Source organism: Oncorhynchus mykiss, chromosome 9, assembly GCF_013265735.2.
Source record: "Oncorhynchus mykiss isolate Arlee chromosome 9, USDA_OmykA_1.1, whole genome shotgun sequence".
Classification (NCBI taxonomy): Eukaryota; Metazoa; Chordata; class Actinopteri; order Salmoniformes; family Salmonidae; genus Oncorhynchus; species Oncorhynchus mykiss.
Genome location: NC_048573.1, coordinates 18,300,290 through 18,321,835, shown reverse-complemented (window position 1 = coordinate 18,321,835; position 21,546 = coordinate 18,300,290). Strand labels below are relative to the sequence as shown.

The 21,546-nt window shown below is 43.3% G+C and overlaps 1 protein-coding gene across 2 annotated transcripts; it reads right to left on the bottom strand.

Moving 5' to 3' along the window:
- Window positions 1-1,076: 1,076 nt before the first annotated feature.
- LOC110531660 (up-regulator of cell proliferation) lies at window positions 1,077-20,468 on the bottom strand. 2 transcript variants are annotated; one of them, XM_021614979.2, is made up of 4 exons: window positions 20,265-20,468; window positions 18,196-18,281; window positions 13,017-13,119; window positions 1,077-6,409 (listed from the first exon to the last, which is right to left on the bottom strand). In XM_021614979.2, the coding sequence occupies exons 2-4, from the start codon at window positions 18,211-18,213 to the stop codon at window positions 1,722-1,724; spliced, it is 4,809 nt and encodes a 1,602-aa protein (XP_021470654.2). In that variant the 5' UTR covers window positions 18,214-18,281; window positions 20,265-20,468; the 3' UTR covers window positions 1,077-1,721. The 2 variants fall into 2 exon arrangements, with proteins under 2 accessions (XP_021470654.2, XP_036843395.1); XM_036987500.1 differs by lacking the exon at window positions 20,265-20,468 and adding an exon at window positions 18,640-18,702.
- Window positions 20,469-21,546: the final 1,078 nt, after the last annotated feature.

Here is a 21,546-nt window from a genome sequence, read left to right as displayed (position 1 = left end):
TGAGGCACACTCAGATGCATCTGTGCCGGGTTTTAACAAAAGTGTGATCGACACCTCTGTCAGGGTTTGGGGTAAAACCACCCTGGTCCAGGGCGTTTTCAAACATTTCAAGCAGGAGGGGTGCCAGTTTGGAAGAAAACTTGATTGCGTAGCCATTTAGGCCAGGGGATTTCCCACTTTGCATGGCTGTAATATAATTAATAATCTCCTCTAACCGCAAAGGTTGATCAATTTCCTCTCTCTTCTCTGTACTAAATGGTAGGAGTTTACAAATTGTCAAGAAAATCATTCAAAATGGAATTGTCTTCAGGTGATTCTGATGTGTAAAAATCTTAGTAAAATGTTTTGAAAGTATTATTCATTTCAATGGGACTAACTGTTAAAACACCCGAGGTTTTGTGAATTTGAGGGAGAGAGGCAGATTTGCACTTGATTGATGAGTTAGAAGTCGACCAGCATTTTCTCCATGCTCGTAAACAAAACGGAGCTTGCGGAGGAGCTGCTGCTCAGCCTTATCTGTGGATAGCAAATTCTACTGAGTTTGAAGCCTATCTCTGTAAAGTTCTGGTGATGGAGAGGCGGAGTATTGTTAGTCTAATTCCAGAATGGCGTTGTTGTTTATTGAGAGTTTCCCAAAGTGTCAATGGAAAAATGTAATCTGTTATTTGTCTCAATAAAGACATAATTTGCATTCGATAGAACGGTGCAGAATGAATTGTTCGAAAGTAAAGATGTGTTAAGTCTCCATGGGGGGGGGCGAGAGCATGACATTGTTTATTAATCAGAAACAACTGCAAAGTCCTTCCTCATCATGAGTTGCGACTGAGCTGAGCCAAACTGCCTCTTGACGTCCCCTTGCCTGAGCCATCGGAACAATAAAAAATAGCGGGTGAAAAATTATGTTGTTTTTTTACCAGAAATGTTTTGAGTTAGTCTGTATATATTTACATATATATACATCAAGAAACTTGTGAGAACCTCTGTTTTTATATTACTTTGAGGTATTAACAGACACTAGTAAATATTCCTATAATATTATTAAGTACTACTTTCTTACAGAGAAACAAACAGACAAGCAGACTTGAGTAAGTTTATTTTCATTAAATGAAATGTGTAGGTACGTTAGAATCTAAGAGAACATTGCCATTTCAATGATGATCCTTTTCAACACTGAATCACATCAGTAATAGGGTAATAACAATGTGTGGTTTGATCCGTAACAAAATTAAATGAAAATGTTAACCCTATTCACCACATAACAACCAAAATATATATATTTTGAAATATATATAGGAACATTTTGACTCCCAAAACGTATAAGGCATGAATAAAATGCAATGAACATGTACAATTTTGAAACTTGAATTCTTTTTACTTACAGAAGTGAAGTTCTTAAGCATTAAAAAACTGATTTAGCCTCAGAGCCTAGTACCCTAGGTAGACTGATTCACAGTAGGATTCATTATTTAGCAAATAAAACCCACAATATGGCCAGACAAGTATCTAAGGCCAAGTGCAAGACAGATTATCATACCAGACACCATTCCATGGCTTTTTTTTATTGGTAGATTTCAAGGGCCCATGTCTTGACTGAAAACTAAGAATACTTGTTTGGTGTTTAATCTAAGAATGTTCCATGCAGTCTCTTGAGAAGTATTGATGTTTCGGGACTCAGTCAAACCAAGTTAAGGCTACTGCTCTTTGAGGCAATTTAGAGAATCTCACTTAATGCTAAAAGACTCTTTTATGCTTCTTTCTGCCTGTTGCTTTGAGATCCATTTCCAGGCAGGGGGAATATCTGCAGGCAGTGCATCATACTCTTCGGCAAAGTGCTTGTTAAATTTTGCCATCACAAATTTCCAGTAGTCCGAGGCCTGTATGCTGGAATCCGCAGGAATAAGCCAGTCAGGGTAAATGTCCCGGTATTTCTTGTAAGGATGCCACTGTCCACGTGTTTTATAGCATCTGAAGGCGGTATCATTGAACACTGAAGAGGAGCAGATGTCAGTGACAAGATTTCTTGAGCCCTCAAACCTAAAACGACCAAGTCCCTCTGGTCGATGTATTGAGGCACAGTGGTTTGTGTGGGCTTTTCCTCCTGCCTCGCACGGTGCCTTGCAGAATGGACACTGCTTCCCACAGCCAAACACTTTTGTGAACAGCTCGTTCTGTGGCTTGATGTTCTGTCTTTCCAATTTCGTTTTCACATCCTTTGCTCTTTGGAACTCTTCTCTCAGCGACTGTTCCATATCCACTACAGATATTGTAAGCCAGTGGGCAAACGATTCCTGTTTGGAATTGTTGAAGATCATGGTGGCTTCCAACGCATCTTGGGGAAGCACCAGCTTCTCTCCAAGGAGCCTGCATATGTCCTTAATGAATTCCTTTATGTTTCCCTTCTCATTCATCTGTGCTTTTGTGATTGCCTCAGTGATGACACTGATGATCCCTTTGAGTTGACAGTCTTCCAAATCAAAAATGTTGTTTTCTTGTGAGAAGCGCTTCAAGATTTCATCCAAAATCCAATTCTTGACAAAGCCTTCGTAGTCACAAATGTAGCTCACATAGTTAGCAAAGTTGAATTCTGACAGTAGTTGCTTCAAGATAGAGTACTGGAAAAATGCCCGAGAGCTGAATTGAAAGGCATTCTGTCCCGTCAGCATTACATCAACAATTTCCGGACCCAGGGAACTGGCAACATAGGCTTTTACTGCTGGTCTGAGACACAGGGTGGTGAACTGCTCAGCTTTCTTCTGACACTGATCTTGTCCACTGACCAAGTCTTTGAAGTCTTCCAAGTATTTATCTTTGAACTGTTCAAGGCACAAACGAGGATTATTGTCAGTTATGAACGTTTCATGCAGATCCTGGAAAGTCCTGGCTGCAAACCCACAAATGTGCAATTTGATGTTCAGTTCAAATTTGAGGCTTTTGTCAAGTTCTTTGTTGGCATCCAACTTCTCTTCAATCATGTGCAGAATCTCTTGTATGTATGTTTCATGGTAGTCTGTTTTCTTTTGGACCTTCTCGAACACAAACTCTTTGCATTTGGCTATAAGGTTGTCTGCCATGGCCTGGGTTTTTCTTGTGTGCTCATCCATGTAAAACGCCTTTACTAATCTCTTGAAAACCCCCTCTGGAGTGACTATGAAGGGTTCTTCTCCATGATCTTTAAGTTTCACTTGGTTCAGCTTTTCATTCACTGAACTTCCCTTCTGCACCATGTTAGACCGAAGCTGGTTGAAAACATCACTCAAAACATCTCGTGGCCTCAATCCTTCAAAGTTGGATAGCTCATACACGGTTTCCTCCCATACCTTTTCAAATTCTTTATCAAGGTCCTGCTCAGACCACCGAGATTGACTCTTTCTGCAGTCCTCAAGCAACCTCAGCACTTTTTTCTCCATCACAGCTGTGTGGTTCTTCTTTATTGTGTCAAGCTTGATCATTCCTTTTCGAATCTCAAAAGCAGCTTCCAGTTTACTCATTATAGAGTTTTCCATCTCCCTTTTCATACCTTTGGTGCTGTTTGCAAAATCCTCTCTGTATCTCTCCACAAGATAGACATGGCCCTCTGTCTGCTCGTAGTACTTGGTCAGGTTGTCAAGAATGGTCTTCTCCCATTTGATAAGTTCCATTGAGGCTTCCATTTTCAATTTGCTGTGAAAATCCCTCATGTTGTCCATCTGGTATTTCATCGCAACTGTCCCAAAGTTGGAGATCCTTGTTTCAGCATTTGTTGTCCATGTGTGCATGTGCTTTTTGAATGACCATTCCCACTTACTGAACTCAACACACAACTTCATGTAGGCATCAGCCACCAGGCTGTTTCTGAAGCTGAAGATGAAGTTTTCATACTTCACAGCATTCCACAGGCTTTTTGTCCACTCCAGAAAGTCCATGATGTTCCCAGGGGTCTCACAGTCCTGGAAAACCTTGATCATGTTCTTTTTGAACTCGTAGACAGACTCGCTGTACCCAGCATTGACAGGTGCCATTGGAGGGTTACCATGCCAAAGTCCAGGGATGTACCAGTTACCAGTCTCTGGGTTGTACTCCATCACATCTGTGAAGCTTTTGTTCTTTTCCTTTTTTTCCATTCTGGCTGCTGCCTGGGTCATCTCGTTCAATTGCTCCAAGAGCATCTTCCGGTCTCTCATGTTCTTGTCGTGTGCCGAGACATCTGCCACATTCTGGTGGACAAACTGGCACTTGGGTTTCTTTCCCACCTCTTTCATTCGAAGAAAAGCATGGACAACAATTTGAAGGATGTCCTTCATCTCGGTCAAATTCTCCATGGCAATATTGACAATTGTGACATCACTCAGTCCAACAACTAGAGTGGCTAGCTCATTGTCGTGCTCATAGCTGTCATTCAGCTGTGCCAGCTCTGGCGACTTCAGTCCTTCTGTGTCGATGATCACTAAAAAATCGCAGTTCAGCTCCTTTTTGAAGTCGTCTTTGACTTTGATGAGAAGCATGAAGGCCCCTCTTGTGCATCTGCCGCTACTGACTGCGAACTGCACTCCAAACATTGTATTCAGTAGAGTGGACTTTCCTGTGCTCTGAACACCTAGAACGGTTACCACCAGGATCTTGTTCTTCGGCTGCACCAAGACATTGAGCTGATGTAGCACATCACTCACCCATCTCAAAGGTATGTTGGACGCGTCTCCATCCACCAGCTCCAGAGGAAACCCATCCAGAAGCAGCTCAGCACATAGTCTGGGCAGGTTCTGCATTTGTTGCCGTGACACATCAGTTTCTCTGAGTAAGACAGAAGACTCATAAAGTTGACCCATTTCACGTAGGAAATGCTCGGTTCCCAAAGAACTGTTTGAAATCTGTCTGTCAAGGTCTGCAATTTCTTCTTTGTTTTCAGAGGAGTTCTGGCACTTCTCTTTGTACTGCTCTCTGAGGCCAGACAAGTTTCTACGAGACAGATTGTCCAGGTTCATTCGTATCCATTTCAAGAAGTAGGACCTTTCTTGCCCAGTGCTTGACATTGCATTTATGAAGCAAGACATTGCACCTGATATGTCATAGTTTCTCTGCTTTTTCCTGAGTTGTATCTTCTGTGATTGGAGATCACATTTATACATCTCTATGTTCTGATTCCTAGCTTTCTGCAGTCTGCATTCCTCCTTCTCTAGACGTGCCAGCTCCTTCCAGACCTGTCCTTGCAAGGGAAGCTGACTTTCCTTATACTGTGGTATGTCATGTATGTTTGAAGTAATTGCATCAGCATTTTGCTTTGCACTTTGACATTCTTGGCAGTCCTCGTCAACCAAGATCCCAAGCTCGTGTGCCACTTCAGCCATCTGCTCCAATGGCATTTTGGACTTTGAACTCTTGATCACCTGACCAACTGCGTTTCGCAAGTTCTTCACAAAGTCTGCATCATTCATCTGTTTGTTCTTCAGGATGACGTTGCTCGTCTTCAAGTTTAGCTCTTTGGCGGTTTTCTTCAAAGCATCAATGCTGAAGCTCTTGCTCTGTAAGTTACACACTAGAAACAGCTGTGCCTTGGTGTTTTGGCTGGTCAGTAGCTTGTACTTGTTGTCCAAGTTGTCGAAGAACACAAAGACTGCTGCAGAAGTCTGACAAAGAAAGGAGTACTGGGTCTCAAACAAACTGATGTCCCCTCTTAGATTAGCTATAGCGACAGGTTCACCAAAGATGTCAATGTTCTTGTTCCCACAGGGAAGGTACCAGCTTATCTCAACCAATCCATTGGATATCCTCCTTGGACTATCACCACATTCCATGTCACGGTGGACAAATGTATCATGATACTGTTGGGGATTACTCAGAAGCTTGTTCAGAATCTGTGACTTGGATAGAGAGCACTCACCCAATCTGACAAAAGAGACCATGGGGAGGTCAGAGAGAACAATCCTGTCTTCAACAAATCCTCTTGGGTCTGCCAATGAATGAGGCCTAAACTTCTTGACAATGTCTCGCATTGCCCAAAGCATGAGCATGCACTGTTTTGTGTCACAATTGGGTAGAAGCAGGGGCACAGAAAACTGACACATTGACATTTTCAAGACCATCTCTTGCTGCAGAAAACTGTTAGAGCACAGAAAGAGAGCAGTAACAACGTCTAAGGGGTTTACAACATTACTAGAGTCCAGGTTATCAACCAGACTCTCCAGATCTAGCTCTATGTTGCAAAATGAAGCATCACAACTTTCCTCGCCTCCTGATGAGGTACATTTCACACTCCTAGCTGTTACATTAACCATCATTAACCTCTTCAGGAAAGACCATGGTAGGGCTGAGAGAGTGTGAGCGGGTTCATCTGTGACGGTCTTCTCATCGATCTGCAGCACGGTGCTCAGGGTGAGCTTTTCTGTGTAGTGTTGCTCCAACCCCAGGTTCAGCAGCAAGCTCTCCAGGTGGGTTTCTGTGGGGGGAAAGATAGATATTTTTTTGCTATGATCAGGTGAATTTAATACATTTTTTTTTTAATTAAATCTGTAAAGTACAACCCTTATTTTATAGATGACATATCAGAACAGGGGCAGACTGGCCAGCTGCCATTTCGAGAAAATGCCAGCTGGTCCATTTTGAGCCCAGTGGGCCTGTCTAATTATCATTATCTGGCTTATACTGTGAGCCTCAAAGAATTATGAAAAAGAAAACACTAATATATCTTAATTAGATAAGTATTCACCCCCGAGTAAATACCATGTTAGAAACACATTTGGCAGCATTTACAGCTGTGAGTCTTTTTAGGTAAGTCTATGGGCTTTGCACACCTGGGTTGTACAATATTTGCCCATTATTCAAGCTCTGTCAAGTTGGTTGTTGATAATTGCTAGACAGTCATTTTCAAGTATTGCCAATGATTTTCAAATAGATTTAAGTCAAAACTTTAAGTTGGCCATTTTGGAACATTCAATGTCATCTTGACGTTGAATGTGTATTTGTCTCCCAGTGTCTGTTGGAAAGTGGACTGAACATGGTTTTCTTTTAGGATTTTGTATGTGCTTAGCTCCATTCTGTTTCTTTTTATCCTGAAAAACTCCCCAGTCCTAGCCAATGACAAGCATACCCAAACAGGATGCATGTTTTGGAATATTTGTCTTCTGTAAAGACTTCCTGCTTTTCACTTTGTCATTTAGTTGAGTATTGTGGAGTAACTATAATGTTGTTGATCCATCCTCAGGAGTCTCCTATCACTGCCATTAAACTGTTTTAAAGTCACCATTGTCCTTATGGTGAAATCCCTGAGTGGTTCCCTTCCTCTCTGGCAACTAAGTTAAAAAGGACGCCTGTATCTTTGTAGTGACTGGGTGTATTGTACACCATCCAAAGCCAAATGAATAATTTTAGGCTCATGTTAACCACTATTATTGCACACAGAGTGAGTCCTAGTTAAAACGTTTATATGAAGAACAATTCTCATTTAGAAGGCTAACATCACATTACATTTTTTCACAAATAGTTTAATATGTACTCATTCATTTTATCCAACATCTAGATGTAAATCTGATAATTGAAAAGTGTACACAAACAGATACAGTAATGTGGGTTTCCTGTCCTTCATGAGATCACTAAATGAAACACTCATCATGACTGTCCTTTAAGTGTCCACGGCCACTCCCACATTCTCAAAAAACTTTTTTTTTTTTTTTTTTTTTTTTTTTTTTGTTGTTGAATTTTTACCCCTTTTTTCTCCCCAATTTCGTAGTATCCAATTGTTGTAGTAGCTACTATCTTGTCTCATCGCTACAACTCCCGTACGGGCTCGGGAGAGACGAAGGTTGAAAGTCATGCGTCCTCCGATACACAACCAACCAAGCCGCTGCTTCTTTAACACAGCGCACATCCAACCCGGAAGCCAGCCGCACCAATGCGCCGGAGGAAACACCGTGCACCTGGCCACCTGGCTAGCGTACACTGCGCCCAGCCCGCCTCAGGAGTCGCTGGTGCGCGATAAGACAAGGACACCCCTACCGGCCAAGCCCTCCCTAACCCGGGCGACGCTAGGCCAATTGTGCGTCGCCCCACGGACCTCCCGGTCGCGGCCGGTTACGACAGAGCCTGGGCGCGAACCCAGGACTCTGATGGCACAGCTGGCGCTGCAGTAAATTATTCAAACTTTTGATGTCCAAGTGTTTCTCTGTGTTCCACAGTTTACATTCCAATCTCAAACACTACAGAGCATAGGGGCAGTGTATTTTATGACCGGCTTACAGCCGACTTCCTGCTCTCCCCCTCTATGAGAGAGAGCACGCTGTAGAGCAGACCCACTGTAACCTGATCCTTCTAACCTTCACAGGAGAGTTATGACAAGTACCGACAGGATGCACTGTGTCACTGTGTGTAGACAGCCTGGTCTCTTAAACTGGATGCACTGTGTCACTGTGTGTGACGAATGCAGAGAAAAGCTCAAACCAAGTTTTTTCACCACACTGGATTCTGCATTTATATGCCATAGCTTGCACATAACCAAACAATATTTTATATGTCAAGACAAAGTTTAGGGTGTGACTTCTCAGAAATGTTCATCTGTTTCCCAGAACTGCCTGTTGGTCTATTGTTGAGCGGCTGGTCTCGGGTGATGTGTGTTCCAGCTTCCACTGCCAACAAGAAACACAACAGCTTAACACATTGCATTTGTGTCAACCATACTTTTATTCAGTCAAATCCAGCTGAACCCAGTTATACCTGTTGTAAATGTTTTTTTATCGTAACAAACTGTGTCTAAAGTTTCATGACATATATTTGAGACTTTAACAGTTAACATGGACATGGGAGGAGATCCTGACTCACTGACACTGACTCAACTCCAGCCACTTTAATAATGGGAATTGATGGGAAATGATGTAAATATATCACTAGCCACTTTAAACAATGCTACCTTATATAATGTTATTTACCCTACATTATTCATCTCATATGCATACGGATATACTGTACTCTATATCATCGACGGTATCCTTATGTAATACATGTATCACTAGCCACTTTAACTATGCCACTTTGTTTACATACTCATCTCATATGTATATACTGTACTCGATACCATCTACTGTATCTTGCCTATGCTGCTCTGTACCATCACTCATTCATATATCCTTATGTACATATTCTTTATCCCCTCACACTGTGTACAAGACAGTAGTTTTGGAATTGTTAGTTAGATTACTTGTTGGTTATTACTGCATTGTCGGAACTAGAAGCACAAGCATTTCGCTACACTCGCATTAACATCTGCTAACCATGTGTATGTGACAAATAAAATTTGATTTGGATGGTAAGAGACCCTGGAGGCAGGCTGGGGAGTATCGCCGTCCACGGGAGGAACTGGAGGCAGGCTGGGGAGTATCGCCGTCCACAGGAGGAACTGGAGGCAGCTAAGGCGGAGCGGCAACAGAATGAGGGAATACAGCTGGCAAGGAAGCCCAAGAGGCAGCCCCCAAAACATTTTTGGGGGGCACACAGGGAGTGTGGCTGAATCAGGTTGGAGACCTGAGCCAACTCTCCGTGCTTACATTGACTGGTCCTTGGTACCGGTACCCCCTGTATATAGCCTCGCTACTGTTATTTTACTGCTGCTCATTAATTATTTGTTATTTACATTTTTTACTTTTCTATTTTTTACTTAACACTTATTTTTCTTAAAACTGCATTGTTGGTTAAGGTCTTGTAAGTAAGCATTTCAATGTAAGGTCTACACTTGTTGTATTCGGCGCATGTGACAAATACATTTTGATTTGATACAAGAGATGAAGGCGAGCCTTGAAATGAGTGTTGAGAAAGCCGCAACAGTTGAAAAATAAACTAAAAAGTTGAAGGGTACACTTAATGTTATCGAAGCTGACGATAATGAACCTAAAAAAAAGAGAGCTGTTGTTAAGAGAACTTGTTATACAGACTAGATCAATGCACGAAAATCAGGTGAATTCATGGTTAAAGCGGTGCAGATCCCAGGCGATACTGTTGACCAAATTTAGGGCATCGATACAAGTGCCAATCATTGCCAAATTCGCACCCTTTAAAGATAAAATATTGGTTAAAAGCCGGGGCAAAAAACTTGCCGGCTTTCAAAAAGGCCTGAACGATCCGTTCCCAAAGGGAATAGCAGAACGACGCAAAGTACTGTACCCATCTTCAAAGACAATAGACTAAAAGGCAGACGAGTAGCTCTCATAGTCAACAAGCTATACATACATTGATAACTGTTTCAAGAAACCAAGACCACTCCATGGCTATTCAAAATGAAATGGAAATCAAAACCTATCAATGGTAGGGATTGTAATATAGAAAAATAAATATTTAAAAAATACAATTTATAAAGAAACTACACAATGCATTCAGAAAGTATTCAGGCCCCTTCACTTTTTCCATATTTTGTTAAGTTACAGCTTTATTCTAAAATTGATTAAATCGTTTTTTCTCCCTCATCAATCTACACACAATAACACATAATGAAAAAGCACAAACAGGTTCATTTTTATACATTCGCAAATGTAAAAAATGAAATATCACATTTACATTCAGACCCTTTACTCGGTACGTTGTTAAAGGCACCTGTATTTGGTGTGCCTTTATCACTGCAGATCCTCACAAGCTCTGTCAGGTTGGATGGGGGGCGTCGATGCAGAGCTATTTTCACGTCTCTCCAGAGATGGACCACTCAAGGATATTCAGAGACTTGTCATGAGACTTGTCACATTCTCCCAAGATGGCATAGCAGATGACATATTTTTGTCCTCGTCCTGTCGTGTCCCGTATATATATATATATATATATATATATATATATATATATATATATATATATATATATTTACAACTTTTTTTCACATACATTTTTAATTTTCCAATAACTCATCTTCAGAACACTCTCCTGCAATCCGTTTCACCAATTTATATTTATATAAAAAAGTATTATTTACCTCAGATCTATGATCCTCCGAGAGGCTAGCCAGAAATTAGCCAGAAGCTAGCCGGGAGCTAGCCAGAAGCTGGTCCAGAAGCTACTCTCTAGCTTATTTACTGGCTAATCGTTGGTACTCAGCTGACCACGGTTTGTGGTCATCGGCTGTCCTTTGGCTCGAGAATCTATCGCCAGTTTTGTACGGCGCTGTGCAGCGCAGCGCGGCTCGGAGCGGAACATATCGGACCAATTTTTTCTCTCCATGTCCCTGGATTTCGGCCGCTGGCTCTGGACGTCCATGCCTGGATCTCGCAGCTAGCTAGCTGCTATCCGTGTGACTATCGGCTTTCGTCGATTCCGGAGCTAACATCAATTGTTCCGGAGCTAGCCAGCTGAAGAGTTCCATCAATCACTCCTGGGCTGCAGTCACCTATCCGGACCCGTTTTGCTGCCTACGTGGAGCCCCACCGGGCCTTCACGGCTAGACTGCCGACGTTGTCTACTCGAGGGAACTGTCCGGCTGGCTCCTCCGGCGCAACGTTGCCTGGGCGCCCATCTGCGGCCTGCTAGCCGTTGGCTATCTTATCGGCTGCTATCTGAATAGACAATCGGACAATTTTTATTTAATTTTTATTTATTTATTTTTCTTCTTGGGCCTCTATAACTATATCTATTGTTTTTATTTTTGTTGTTGTTGTGTGATTTGGATTCATCCCCTCTACCACACGGAAACCCACTAATCTACTGACGGAACGCAAGAGTTGGCTAATAACAGACCTCCATCTTTTGCTAGCTTGCTCCTATGCTAGCTTGCTACCGATTTAGCTGTCTAAATCGCCGTGACCCCCAACCAACCTCTCCACTCACTGGACCCTTTTGATCACTCGACTGAGCATGCCTCTCCTTCATGTCAATATGCCTTGTCCATCTGGCAAGTCAGTTAAGAACAAATTCTTATTTACAGTGACGGCCTACCCCGGCCAAACCCTAACCCGGACGACACTGGGCCAATTGTGCGCCGCCCTATGGGACTCCCAATCATGGCCGGTTGTGAAACAGCCTGGAAACGAACCAGGGTCTGTAGTGACGCTTCTAGCACTGAGATGAAGTGCCTTAGACTGCTGCGTCACTCGGGAGCCCTATAAGAATGTTGTGGAGTAAAAGTGAAAGTAGTCAATAGGAAAGTACAGATACCCCCAAAAACTACTTAAGTAGTAATTTAAAGTATTTTAGTTTAGTACTTTATACCACTGCATTCTAGTCAACACAATGCGCCACGACAATCTCGCCACAGTGGAGTAAAAGGGAAATGTATGGAGTAAAAGGGAAATGTATGGAGTAAAAGGGAAATGTAGGCCCTCGGATCTTTATTTGTATTTTTTTGGAACTCATTTGGGTAATCAACTTATTGTTGAGAGATAGAATAGTAGTAAACACAAGGTAGGTGCAATTTTGAAATTTGCTTGTGCATCAGAAATGTTATTTTTTTATGACAGTCACTGACAGTCACTGAATTAGTCCATGTCAGCTAAACATTTTTAGATTGGTAAAGCCCCGGGATACCCAGGGATGGGCAACTGGCGGCCCTCCGTTTTGTAGCCCTGCGGATCAATTTCCCAAAAGAATAATAACAACAAAAAATGTAAAAATGAATTGGGGGGGGGGGAAACTTAGTCGACGTCTAAACTTAGAGTTGAGAGTTAGAATAGTAGAATACTAGGGATGTGCACCTTTCCCTTTGAAGATAATTTGATACGTACAGTCCATTTAAATTGAGAAAATAAATGCATTAAAAGCATTTATGTGAAGATTTGTGATTGACAAGGACAATTTGATGTTGGACAGCAAACTTTAAATCATGCTTAAGACTGATGAAAGGCAACGTTTGTTCTGGTGGGGTTGGCGGGACTTTTAAATACATCATGACTAGGTCACAGAGAGGAAGTTTCCATGACACTCTGCAGCTTGCAGTCTCATGGCCTATTCCCAGGAACTAACTTGTCGTGATTCCTTATTCTACATCCCAGAGAGGCATGTTTCTTATACAAAATAAATGTCTATCTGAAAGCTGGCCAACGTTGTGTCCTGCTGAACATGGCCCTGTTTAGATGTCTGTTTAATACCTGCTACGGCAGCATCCATTGGTTGAGCTGGCTCAGACTTTAGACCGTCAGTTTGTGCTCTGTGAGAAGAATCCTCTTCTTCCCCAAGGTATAAGTCACAGTCCTGCAAATTAAGAAAAAAAATCCAAGATTTAACAAGTTAAAATGAATGGTTTAATCTTTTGAAATGTCAGCCAATAGAATAATTTCAGAATTTCACACAGGGGACTCTTTGAGACAAAAACAGGGAGACTTTGTTCAGCTGGAAATGCAATCTAGTCTGTATTGTCACATGCTATTCCCACCTGGAAGTGGGAACTATGGAATTTTCATCCCAAATTGCCCCACTCACTCTTTAACAGCGACATTACTGCCCCTCGAGCCAGGTCTAACTCTTGAGGACTTCTTGTTCGTTCATTTTGTGGGCTGAGAGAGGAGATTCCTTCTAACACAAATAATACTTTATAAAATATTTAAAGTTATTTCAAAATAGTAATTACCATCAGAGTGATACAAATACAGCAGTTCGGTCAATAGTCCGACTGTCACGACTCCTACCGAAGGTGGCCCCTCTTCCTGTTCGGGTGGCGCTCGGCGGTCGTCGTCACCGGCCTACTAGCTGCCACCGATCCCTTTTCCCTTTTCTGTTTTTTTTGTCTGATTAGTAACACCTGTTTCTTGTTTACGTTTAGTTGGACTATTTAAGCCGGCAGGCCCGCCTGCTCTTTGTGCGGGCTTATGTCATTTCCAACTGTGTATTTTGTGTGGTAGTGCTGGTTGTTTTGGATTTTCCCTCCGGACTGGTGTGGTCCTGGTTTTGGGCGATTGTTTATGTGCGGCCAGTTTCTTGGCGAGTACATTTTTCCCGGTGCGTAATAAAGCGCTACTCCACCACACCCAGTGCGTTACAGAAGCCCGCACCCCAAATGGAGTCAGCAGGAGCAGCGCCCACCCCCCTTCCATCGATGGAGGAATGCATCCTCCATCATCCTCGGATTGGGTCCGCGATGGACCAGATGATGGAGCGAATGGACCGATGGGAGAGGAGTGGTCTCCCCACTTCACCTCCGGCTCCTCCGACAAGTCTACCTACTCCTTCCCCGGCGTCCGGCTCCAGCGCACTTCGTCTTGCGCCCCCGAGGGAGTACGATGGAGCGGCAGCTGGGTGTCAGGGGTTTCTACTCCAGCTCGAGTTGTACCTGGCTACCGTGAGGCCGACTCCCTCGGGGGAGGAGAGTGTGAGTGTCCTCATCTCCTGCCTGACGGGTATAGCTCTGGAGTGGGCCAACGCGGTGTAGAATGGCCCGGACTTGGCGAGAGAGCACTATCCGGAGTTCACCCGCCATTTCCGGGGTGTATTCGACCACCCTCCGGAGGGCCGAGCAGCGGGTGAGCGACTAATCCACCTTAGGCAGGAGACGAGGAGCGCGCAGGACTTTGCGTTTTCGAGTTCCGGACCTTGACCGCTGGGGCCCGGGTGGAACGATAGGGCCCTGATGGACTACTACCGGTGCAGCCTCCGGGAGGACGTCCGAGGGGGCTAGCGTGTCGGGACGCCACTCTCTCCCTCGACGAACTTATAGACATGTCAATCCGTCTGGACAATCTGCTAGCTGCCCGCTGGCGTTCAGAATGGGTTCTGTCAGTTCCACCTCCTAGCCCTCTCGCTTCCATTCCTATGGAGTTGGGGGGGGCCGTGTCGAGGCTCCTCCTGCACCAGCTGTGGTCGGAGAGGACACACGGCCGACTGGTGCTGGAGGAGCTCGGCAGGGAGTCGAGACGGCAGGCAGAACACTTCTCGGTCACCCCAGGTGAGTCAGCATCAAACTCACCCAGAGCCCCCTGTTGGTCACATGTTTGCGTACATTTTTTCCCTGGATTTTTCTCCCTCTTCCCAGCATAGGGCGCTAGTCGATTCAGGCGCAGCTGGGAACTTTATGGATCGCGGACTCGCCCTCAAGCTGGGAATTCAGCTGGTGCCGATAGATCCCCCCTTTCCGTGCACTCCTTAGATAGCCGGCCATTAGGGTCAGGGCTGGTCAGGGAGGCCACGGTCCCACTGGACATTGTAACGCAGGGGATCATAGGGAGCGGATTAGTCTCTTCCTTATCGATTCACCTGCGTTTCCAGTGGTGCTGGGGGTTCCCTGGCCAGCCAGTCACAATCCCAGGATTTCGTGGAGACAGGGGGTTCTCCAAGGGTGGTCAGAGGAGTGTTCGGGTAGGTGTATGGGAGTTTCCATCGGTGGAGAGTCCAGACCAGGTTTCCACTGTGCGCATTCCCTCTGAGTATGCTGATTTGGCTATCGCCTTCTGTAAGAAGAGGGTGACCAAATTACCACCTCATCGACAGGGGGATTGTGCGATAAACCTCCAGGTAAACGCTGCGCTTCCCAGGAGTCACGTGTATCCCCTGTCACAGGAGGAGACGTTGGCTATGGAGACATATGTCATGGAATCTCTGGAACAGGGGTACATTCGGCCCTCCATTTCACCCGTCTCCTTGAGTTTCTTTTTTGTGAAGAAAAAGGAGGGAGGTCTGCGTCTGTGCATTGATTATAGAGGTCTCAATTCCATCACAGTGGGGTTTAGTTACCCGCTACCTCTCATCGCTACGGCGGTGGAATCATTTCGCGTTTTTTCACAAAACTGGACCTCAGGAGCGCGTATTATTATCCTGGTGCGTATTTGGGAGGGAGACGAGTGGAAAACCGCGTTGAGTACCACATCGGGCCACTATGAGTACCTCATCATGCCGTATGGGTTAAAGAATGCTCCAGCCGTCTTTCAATCCTTTGTAGACAAGATTCTCAGGGACCTGCACGGGCAGGGCGTGGTTGTATATATCGATGATATCCTGATCTATTCCGCCACACACGCCGCGCATGTGACTCTGGTGTGCAGGGTGCTTGGTAGACTGCTGGAGCATGACCTATACGTCAAGGCTGAGAAGTGTGTGTTCTCCAAACGAGCCGTCTCCTTCCTGGGTTATCGCATTTCCATCTCGGGGGTGGTGATGGGAGTGTGACCACGTTAAGGCCATGCGTAATTGGCCGACTCCAACCACGGTGAAGGAGGTGCAGCGGTTTTTAGGGTTTGCCAATTACTACTGGAGGTTTATCCGGGGTTTTGGCCAGGTAGCCAATTACCTCACAGGCCCATTACCTCACTGCTGAAGGGGGGGCCGGTGCATTTACGGTGGTCGGCAGAGGCTGACAGAGCCTTGAATCGGTTGAAGGCGCTGTTCACTGATGCGCCCGTGTTGGCGCACCTGGGCCCCTCTTTAGCGTTCATAGTGGAGGTGGACGCGTCCGAGGCTGGGGTGGGTGCCGTGCTATCACAGCGCTCAGGTACGCCACTGAAACGCTTTCTTTTCGAGGAAGCTCGGTCTGGCGGAGCGTAACTATGATATGGGAGACCGGGAGTTGTTAGCTGTGGTAAAGGCCCTGATGGTGTGGAGACACTGGCTTGAGGGGGCTAAGCACCCTTTCCTCATCTAGACTGACCACCGGAATCTGGAGTATATCCGGTCAGCTAGGAGACTGAATCCGCGTCATGCAAGGTGGGCAATGTTCTTCACCCGATTTAGGTTTACTATCTCGTATAGACCATTATTTTTCCCACAATAGTATTTTGATCTTTGAAAGCTGTATTTTCCCACAATAGCATTTTGATCAACGGTCATATGCTTGTGCTTCTTAGAATGCATCTCTCCCTCATACGTGCGGACAAGGAGTGAGAGTCAGCAGCCGACAGCGTAACAGGGACAGGCAGATACTTTCATAGCAGGAATTAACATAATGCAGAGGCTATTAAAGCTGACCAAATAATGGATTTTTGAACAATTTACGGGAGCGTTGTGTATATTTTCTTTCTTTAAATCACAGAAAATTACTGATGTAAGCTAAATGCTTAGGTAAGAGGAAAGCAATGTCGGTGCTGGTAATTCGGTTTATCTTCCCAGGTCTACTATAACACTAACCACACCACAACAACGCAATAAGGCACAGGGGCATGTGGTATATGGCCAATATACGGCCATATACCACATAACGGCTAACGGCTGTTCAAACTCACAACGCAGCGCGGAGTGCCTGGATACAGCCCTTAGCCGTGGTATATTGGCCATATACCACAAACCCCCGAGGTGCCTTATTGCTATTATAAACTGGTTACAAACCTAATTACAACAAGAAAAATAAAAGTTTTGTCATACTCATGGTATACGGTCTTGTATACCACAGCTCTCAGGCAATCAGCATTCAGGGCTCAAAACCTCCAGCTTAAAACTACATTTTAGTCATTTAGCAGACATACAGAAGCAATTAGGGTTAAGTGCCATGCTCAAGAGCACATCAACACATTGTTCATCTCGTCGGCTCACAGATTTAAGCCCACAACCTTCCGGTTACTGGCCCAACACTCTTAACCTCTAGGCTAAGATGTAATCGTTTAACCATCTATAAACGAGTGTTTAGAACATGTCAAAACAGAACAGCTCAAACCAAGCTACAACTTTAGCTCATCAGGTTCAAACAAGGTAACAAGACACTTGTCAAGCTCGGTCTAAATTCACTCTCTATTAGCAACGTTCAGCTTCAAAATAGTCAAAGGCAGGAAGCGGTATAGCTCATTTCAACAGGAAGCTACATGCATACAGGGTCAGCTCGCCTCCACGCTATTGCCCTCCTTTTCAGCCTTAGCAGAGTTGCAAAAATGGTGTAACAGAAAGGTGCAGTTGATGATGGCACCAAAACAACCTCTCTTTTTCTCTGCCTTTCATCTGTCCATCTTCACCAACATGGTCAGACGACCAAGTTAACCAGCAGTGAGGCCTCTCATTGACATTTCCAGTCCCTTTTCTCTCCACCCTCCTCTCAGTCTCTGGGCAATAGACAACTTTAGCCTCTGCTCCGTCTGCCTGAAGGGGTATCCTTGGTGGTGCTATAGTTTTACACGATCTTGACAGTATGCAAAGCATCTAGCTATCTGAACAAATATGAATGCCCTCCAATCTGGACACTGTCCTCCTGTACCTATGTAAAAGCATCAAAAGTCTTTCCTTGAATTCTATCTCCTTTCCTCCTTTCTCAAAACGCATCAGAGATCCATTGCATTGCATTTAAGGAAGGGGGTGAGGAGAGAGGACGTGAGGAATTGAGAAAAGATTTAAGGTTCAACTCCAAGTGTCACAACCTACCTCTTCATTTATATCCATTAGCAGGGTGTTTTCAGCCACGCCTCTTACACCGGGTCAAAGGTCAAAAACTTTCAGATGGCCTGGATCTGAAATAAGTATGGGATAATAGATAAGTTAACCAATGTAACAATGCTAATTAAATGACCTTAGGATCAAAAAAACTGCATAAACTTCCATTACAAGTGTTGGTAAAAACATTAATAGATGCTTTATGGTAAATGGTATGTCACTGAAGAGAGAAAGCACTAGATCTGACCTTGTTTTACTGATCTTAGATTATATAATACTATTCCCCCCCTAGATTTGGAGATGGTAGGCTGATCCTAGATCTGTGTCTAAGGGGAACTTTAACTGGGCCGCCCCAAAATGACATGGTAAAGGGGAACCAGTATTATCAAATGAATTAATGATCTGGAATGGTATGTTATTGTGGCACTCACTAACCATTTTGCCAGAATTTACTTCACTGACAGGTAGCAGTATGACAAAATACCCAGGCAGCACATTTGGATCCTTGGAAGTTGAGGGACCGTACATTTTTGCTTTCTCATTGGTTCTGGGAACGAAGCCATAAGTTTCCTGACCGGTAAAACTGAACGTTTTTTAAAGCTTCTGAGAACGAAAGTAAACATTTAGCCTGTTCTGGGAACACACATTGTTTGGTTGCAGGGAGTAAATGTTTTACTATGGTTCCCTGAAAGTTTTCCAGGGAGGTTTCATTAACATTCTGAGAATTAAAATGATAGGTTATTTGAAAATAATGAATAACGTTATGAGAACATGTTTCAATAACGCTTTTAATAACACTGCCAGCTTAGTTTGGCTTAACTGTTTTGAACTCCAAGCACAGATAGGACACATGGAACTTTATTTAGTTAGGCATTAATTATACCCCCAAAAAGTTTTATTGTGGCACATGGTCAGTGAGATTCAAACCTATGATCTTCTGTTCCCTATTCATGGGATTATTCCACTGTGCCACCAGGATGTAGTTAGCATGCCATCTTTTTTTCAATCCATTCATTTTATTCTATTCAAACAGACCCTATTTCAGAGGAAACAAGTACTCATTAAGATCAATAATTGGACGAAGCCAACACACCTGAAGACACTTAACAAGATCAAGGCTATAGAGTTTTATTGAAGCTTTTATTGAAGCTCAGAAAGTTTTTAAATAACATTCTTATAACGTTACTAGTGTCTTCTTGTGGTTTATGGTATGTTTCTTAATGTTCTGAGAAAATGACTTTAAATAGAACCACAAGGAAACCTGCAGAAAATGTTATGCTGAAGTAATGAAATTCCCACAGAAAAATGGTTGTTTCTTAACCTTCTCTGGATAATTTGAGAAGATTACTTCAAATAGAACCATGAAGAAACCTGTAGGAAGCATTATGCTAAAGTAAAAATATTTCCATCTAAGAAACACATGGTTCTCAGAACGCTATGTGCTAGCTGGGTATTCAGCACTATTCCCAGAATATTGTGGGAAGGTTGTATTATGGGAAGGCTGTACGCAAAATAACCATAGGTCAACCATGGCTCTCACCAAGCTCGAATAAGCATATGGTTCTCGGAGTGTTAACGTGCTAGCTGGGTACATATTTAGTTTTCACTCATAAAACAGCCATGACTCTCCTCTCTTCCTCCATTGCATTTCAAGCAACAAAGCGTGAGACATCGAGGACACTTCATTTACAGAAAATAACCTGCCACACAACAAGAAGTACGCTACTACATCTCAAGCTGAAACTCTTTTGCATTGCATGTGTAACTCTAGCCCACGTAGCATATGATTAATATTTACATTCGCCATCATGCATGTGTGCACACGTGCAATCACTCAGTTAAATCAGAAAATATGACTGTTGGAATTGATGATGCAGAGCGCACCGATTATGCTAATGATAGCCTAACAACAAGCCTCACCATTTATTTTAAAGGCTTCTATTGACGTTATTAAAACATAAAACAAACAACTTGTCTATTGCCTGAATTATTTAAACTATTATTTGAAAGCTTAATGTATTCTCCCTGGCATATCACATACTTTCCGCGAACCAGCTCACCTCAATACATCTTCCAGAGAGTTCAGCAATCTAATAAAAATGAGTTTCATTTTCACCATAAAATGCTCTCGGAGGTGGTGGGAGGAACCATATGAAACGAGAAAGACTATCTTTCATGACTGACTGTTTCTGACCACATTTGCAATCAAATAAGTATTATGGAGTCTAGTTGATAGGTATCCGACTAGCCGGACTGTTCCCCCGGTCTCCACGTGTAGGGATTTGTACAATGCACAAATAAGGCTATTGAACTTGACATTGGTGTCTGTCTTTATTCCTTTATCCAACATGTCATACAGAGACAATAGGATGGAAAATGTAAATATTCTAGTGTTCACGATCACATTGCCGAAGTTTGATTTTGTAATTAACAGTTTAAAAGCAAGGATAAAGTTTTGGTTCAGTCCGTCCAATATTCTTTCACTTTCGTTTTTCTGTAAATTGGAAGCAAGCAGTTTTGGTTCGACCAACAGTTTACAGAGAAGGAAAGAAGGGTTATATATATATAGGTATAGATATATAGGCTTTAATCTTTACAGTGTGTTCTGATCACAGCTCAGGATGGTGACCATAATCTCTCTATTTCACCAGGAAGACGCGACAGTGGCATGTATTCATTGATGACAACGGAAGGCAATAAAATATTTAGCCAATTAAAAGACATACATAGATATACACAGTACTAGTCAAATGTTTGGACACACGTAGTTGTAAAGTTACTAAAAAGTAGTAAGTAGTTGCAAAGTTGCTAATTAGCTAAAATTGTCTGGGATGAGATTTGAACATGCAACTTTTGGGTTGGTAGCCGTTCGGGTTGCTATACATTCATGCCCATCCATTCAACCCAACTTTTATTTCACTCACCAACTTTAAACATCAGCTATCTGAGCTGCTAACCGATCACTTCAGCTGTACATAGTCCACCTGTAAATAGCCCACTCAATCTACCTACCTCATCCCCATACTGTTTTTATTTACTTTCCTGCTCTTTTGCACACCAGTATCTCTACTTACACATCATCATCTGCTCATTTATCACACCAGTGTTAATCTGCTAAATTGTAATTTTTCGCTCCTATGGCCTATTTGTTGCCTACCTCCTCATGCCTTTTGCCCACACTGTATGTAGACTTTATTTTTTTTCTACTGTGTTATTGACTTATTATTGTGTTATTGGCTTGTTTATTGTTTATTCCATGTGTAACTCTGTGTTGCTGTCTGTGTCACACTGCTTTTCTTTATCTTGGCCAGGTCTCAGTTGTAAATGAGAACTTGTTCTCAA